This window comes from Palaemon carinicauda, chromosome 13, assembly GCF_036898095.1.
Source record: "Palaemon carinicauda isolate YSFRI2023 chromosome 13, ASM3689809v2, whole genome shotgun sequence".
NCBI classification, from domain to species: domain Eukaryota; kingdom Metazoa; phylum Arthropoda; class Malacostraca; order Decapoda; family Palaemonidae; genus Palaemon; species Palaemon carinicauda.
Genome location: NC_090737.1, coordinates 19,505,957 through 19,511,157, shown reverse-complemented (window position 1 = coordinate 19,511,157; position 5,201 = coordinate 19,505,957). Strand labels below are relative to the sequence as shown.

At 40.1% G+C, this 5,201-nt stretch overlaps 1 protein-coding gene across 1 annotated transcript; it reads left to right on the top strand.

Moving 5' to 3' along the window:
* The first annotated feature begins 212 nt into the window (after window positions 1-212).
* Window positions 213-878, top strand: LOC137651460 (flagellar attachment zone protein 1-like). Its single transcript, XM_068384685.1, has one exon. The coding sequence runs from the start codon at window positions 213-215 to the stop codon at window positions 876-878; it is 666 nt and encodes a 221-aa protein (XP_068240786.1).
* The last annotated feature ends 4,323 nt before the right edge of the window (window positions 879-5,201 follow it).

Sequence of the window (5,201 nt, the reverse complement as noted above, 5' to 3'; positions counted from 1 at the left end):
ATTATTATTATTATTATTATTATTATTATTATTATTATTATTCAAAGAACAGTATGAAAGTAAGAAGAATTTATATTCACGAAGGGCCTTGTGAGCCAACTCTCCCTCAGGGAGGTGAGTGGATACCGAAAACAAAGGCTAAAAAAGAAAGCGAAACCAGATGTAAATGCAAAACTTAAAGGCAGAGGGACGAAAAGTTAGCATGCAATGTGATGAAAAAGGATGAAAGGGACGAAAAGTTAGCATGCAATGTGATGAAAAAGGATGAAAGGGACGAAAAGTTATCGTGCAATGTGATGAAAAAGGCTGAAAGGGACGAAAAGTTAGCATGCAATGTGATGAAAAAGGCTGAAAGGGACGAAAAGTTAGCATGCAATGTGATGAAAAAGGCTGAAAGGGACGAAAAGTTAGCGTGCAATGTGATGAAAAAGGCTGAAAGGGACGAAAAGTTATCATGCAATGTGATGAAAAAGGCTGAAAGGGACGAAAAGTTAGCATGCAATGTGATGAAAAAGGCTGAAAGGGACGAAAAGTTAGCATGCAATGTGATGAAAAAGGCTGAAAGGGACGGAAAGTTATCATGCAATGTCATGAAAAAGGCGGAAAGGGACGAAAAGTTAGCAGGCAATGTGATGAAAAAGGCTGAAAGGGACGAAAAGTTATCATGCAATGTGATGAAAAAGACTGAAGGGGACGAAAAGTTAGCATGCAATGTGATGAAAAAGACTGAAGGGGACGAAAAGTTAGCATGCAATGTGATGAAAAAGACTGGAAGGGACGAAAAGTTAGCATGCAATGTGATGAAAAAGGCTGAAAGGGACGAAAAGTTAGCATACAATGTGATGAAAAAGACTGAAGGGGACGAAGAGTTATCATAAAGTGATGAAAAAGACTGAAGGGGACGAGGAGTTATCATAAAGTGATGAAAAAGACTGAAGGGACGAAAAGTTAGCATGCAATGTGATGAACAAGACTGAAGGGGACGAAGAGTTACCATAAAGTGATGAAAAAGACTGAAGGGGACAAAAAGTTAGCATACAATGTGATGAAAAAGACTGAAGGGGACGAAGAGTTATCATAAAGTGATGAAAAAGACTGAAGGGGAGGAAAGGTTAGCATGCAATGTGATGAACAAGACTGAAGGGGACGAAGAGTTATCATAAAGTGATGAAAAAGACTGAAGGGGACGAAAATTTAGCATGCAATGTGATGAAAAAGACTGAAGGGGACGAAGAGTTATCATAAAGTGACGAAAAAGACTGAAGGGGACGAAAAGTTAGCATGCAATGTGATGAACAAGAATGAAGGGGACGAAGAGTTGCCATAAAGTGATGAAAAAGACTGAAGGGGACGAAAAGTTAGCATGCAATGTGATGAACAAGACTGAAGGGGACGAAGAGTTACCATAAAGTGATGAAAAAGACTGAAGGGGACGAAAAGTTAGCATGCAATGTGATGAAAAAGACTGAAGGGGACAAAGAGTTATCATAAAGTGATGAAAAAGACTGAAGGGGACGAAAAGTTAGCATGCAATGTGATGAACAAGACTGAAGGGGACGAAGAGTTACCATAGAGTGATGAAAAAGACTGAAGGGGACGAAAAGTTAGCATGCAATGTGATGAAAAAGACTGAAGGGGACGAAAAGTTACTATAAAGTGATGAAAAAGACTGAAGGGGACGAAAAGTTAGCATGCAATGTGATGAACAAGACTGAAGGGGACGAAGAGTTATCATAAAGTGATGAAAAAGACTGAAGGGGACGAAAAGTTAGCATGCAATGTGATGAACAAGACTGAAGGGGACGAAAAGTTAGCATGCAATGTGATGAACAAGACTGAAGGGGACGAAGAGTTATTATAAAGTAATGAAAAAGACTGAAGGGGACGAAAAATTAGCATGCAATGTGATGAAAAAGACTAAAGGGGACGAAAAGTTATCATAAAGTGATGAAAAAGACTGAAGGGGACGAAAAGTTAGCATGCAATGTGATGAAAAAGACTGAAGGGGACGAAAAGTTAGCATGCAATGTGATGAAAAAGACTGAAGGGGACGAAAAGTTAGCATGCAATGTGATGAAAAAGACTGGAAGGGACGAAAAGTTAGCATGCAATGTGATGAAAAAGGCTGAAAGGGACGAAAAGTTAGCATGTAATGTGATGAAAAAGACTGAAGGGGACGAAAAGTTAGCATGCAATGTGATGAAAAAGACTGAAGGGGACGAAGAGTTATCATAAAGTGATGAAAAAGACTGAAGGGGACGAAAAGTTAGCATGCAATGTGATGAACAAGACTGAAGGGGACGAAGAGTTACCATAAAGTGATGAAAAAGACTGAAGGGGACAAAAAGTTAGCATGCAATGTGATGAACAAGACTGAAGGGGACGAAAAGTTAGCATGCAATGTGATGAAAAAGACTGGAAGGGACGAAAAGTTAGCATGCAATGTGATGAAAAAGGCTGAAAGGGACGAAAAGTTAGCATACAATGGGATGAAAAAGACTGATGGGGACGAAAGTTAGCATGCAATGTGATGAAAAGGACTGAAAGGGACGAAATGTTAGCATGCAATGTGATGAAAAAGGCTGAAAGGGACAAAAAGTTAGCATGCAATATGACGAAAAAGGTTGAAAGGGACGAAAAGTTATCATGCAATGTGATGAAAAAGGTTGAAAGGGACGAAAAGTTCGCATGCAATGTGACGAAAATGGCTGAAAGGGCTAAAAGTTAGCATGCAATGTGATGAAAAAGGCTGAAAGGGACGAAAAGTTAGCATGCAATGAGATGAAAAAGGCTGAAAAGGGACGAAAAGTTAGCATGCAATGTGATGAAAAAGGATGAAAGGGAGGAAAAGTTAGAATCCAATGTGATGAAAAAGGCTGAAAGGGACGAAAAGTTAGCATGCAATGTGACGAAACAGGTTGAAAAGGGGTAAAATTTTGCATGCAATGTGATGAAAAAGGTTGAAAGGGACGAAAAGTTCGCATGCAATGTGACGAAAAAGGCTGAAAGGGGCTAAAAGTTAGCATGCAATGTGATCATAAAGGCTGAAAGGGACGAAAAGTTAGCATGCAATGTGATGAAAAAGGCTGAGAGGGACGAAAAGTTAGCATGCAATGTGATGGAAAAGGCTGAAAGGGACGAAAAGTTAGCTTGCAATGTGATGAGAAAGGCTGAAAGCGACGAAAAGTTAGCATGCAATGTGATGAAAAAGGCTGAGAGGGACGAAAAGTTAGCATGCAATGTGATGAAAAAGGCTGAAAGGGACGAAAAGTTAGCATGCAATGAGATGAAAAAGGCTGAAAGGGACGAAAAGTTAGCATGCAATGTGATGAAAAAGACTCAAAGGGACGAAAAATTAGCATGCAATGTGATGAAAAAGGCTGAAAGGGACGAAAAATTAGTATGCAATGTGACGAAAAAGGCTGTAAGGGACTAAAAGTTAGCATGCAATGTGATGAAAAAGGTTGAAAGGGACGAAAAGTTCGCATGCAATGTGATGAAAAAGGCTGAAAGGGACGAAAAGTTAGCACGCAATGTGACGAAAAAGGCTGAAAGGGACGAAAAGTTATCATACAAAGTGATGGAAAAGGCTGAAAGAGACAAAAAGTTAGCATACAAAGTGAAGCAAAATTAATATCATTAAAAAGTGACGAAAAGTTAGCATACAATATGAAGCAAAAAGAGGAAAGGGATGAAAGTTCATTATACAAAGTGAAACAATAAGACTGAATGGGACGAAAACTTAGACTGCAAGGTGACGCAAAGGGACATTAATTAAAATGGAATGAAAAGTTGGCATTCAATTTTTAACTAAAAGTCTGAAAAGGAATGAAACCTTCGTCTACAAAGTGAACCAAAAGGCTAAAACGGATGAAATATTTTTGATAAAAATGCTGAAAGAGTGACAAATATTAAGAATAAGGATGACAGGTTAGGAAAAGTTTGTATAACCTGGCATTTCTGGAATGAAGAAAATGATGGATCCAGTGGCGTTGGCTGGATGGGTTGGAACTTGGAAGTGGCGGTAGCCCTAAAGGGCATATCTAATAAACATGATGAGTAGGAATATAATGAAGGAGGAGAGTGAGATATTGGTTTGGGGGAGGGGGAGGGGGAGGGGGGGAGGGGGAGGGGGAAGGGGGAGGGAGTCGGTTATCTGCTGATGGAGTTTCTGCATGGATATTTAATCAGCTTTAGTTTTCGTAAGTTTTCTGCACAAGTGGTTCATCCCTGATTCATCACTTGTAAGGTGAAGGTGGCAATGACTGACGTAATGCCAGAGAGAGAGAGAGAGAGAGAGAGAGAGAGAGAGAGAGATCAGGAATTGGCCTTCACAAACCCGAATTCAAAGAATATAATCCTTTCCTTTTTACTGAATACAAATGAGATGGTAGTAACGATTTCCAGCCGAGGGAGGCAGAACGAAAGACAAAGGCATTGCAAATAGGAGAAACTACTTTCCCCAAAAAGTGACACACACACAAAAAAGGGGTGAGATAATAAAGAAAGGAAGATAAAAAAAAGAAAGGAAGATAATAGAAGCAACGACCACTGTGGAATTCCACAGATCCCTCGCGGCTTCCAGGAGACCAGCGAAGAGACGGCCTGGAAATATATATTTAGAACCTGATAATTCTGCTATTCAATTCCAGGCTCTCCCTCTGGACACACCCCCTCCCCCTCCCCCTCTCCCTTCACCAGCTCCCTCGCCGTAGAAAAGGGCCATCGTCCCTAAACAACCCTTATACGAACGTTATCTCACTCTGTGATGGAGGAGACGGTTAGAAGAATTCATGATAAAAAAAAGTCAGGTCTTATAGAGGAGGCCTATAGCGTTACCTCTACTCCTGGCACCCTGTAGAGTCCTTTTTATATCTTTAAATAGGTATGTGCAAAGTCTATAGATGTGTATTGGAGTATCATTCAAAATATTGGCAGAGAAATAGATTCACAAAAACACACATAATTATATATTACACATTCCTTTCGGAGTGGGATCAACTTAACGTGGTGAAAGAGTTTGTGTATCGCTATAATCCGCAAAGCTGTACTAGTTAGGGCCACTCATATTAGGGTGGTTTACTGAGAGTACTCAGGGCCACTCATACTAGGGTGGTTTATAATGAGCGATCAGAATACAATCTCCCACCATCACCAATCCGTAGTGACCAGCCTAGTGATGAGAACTGGCGAAACCCAAG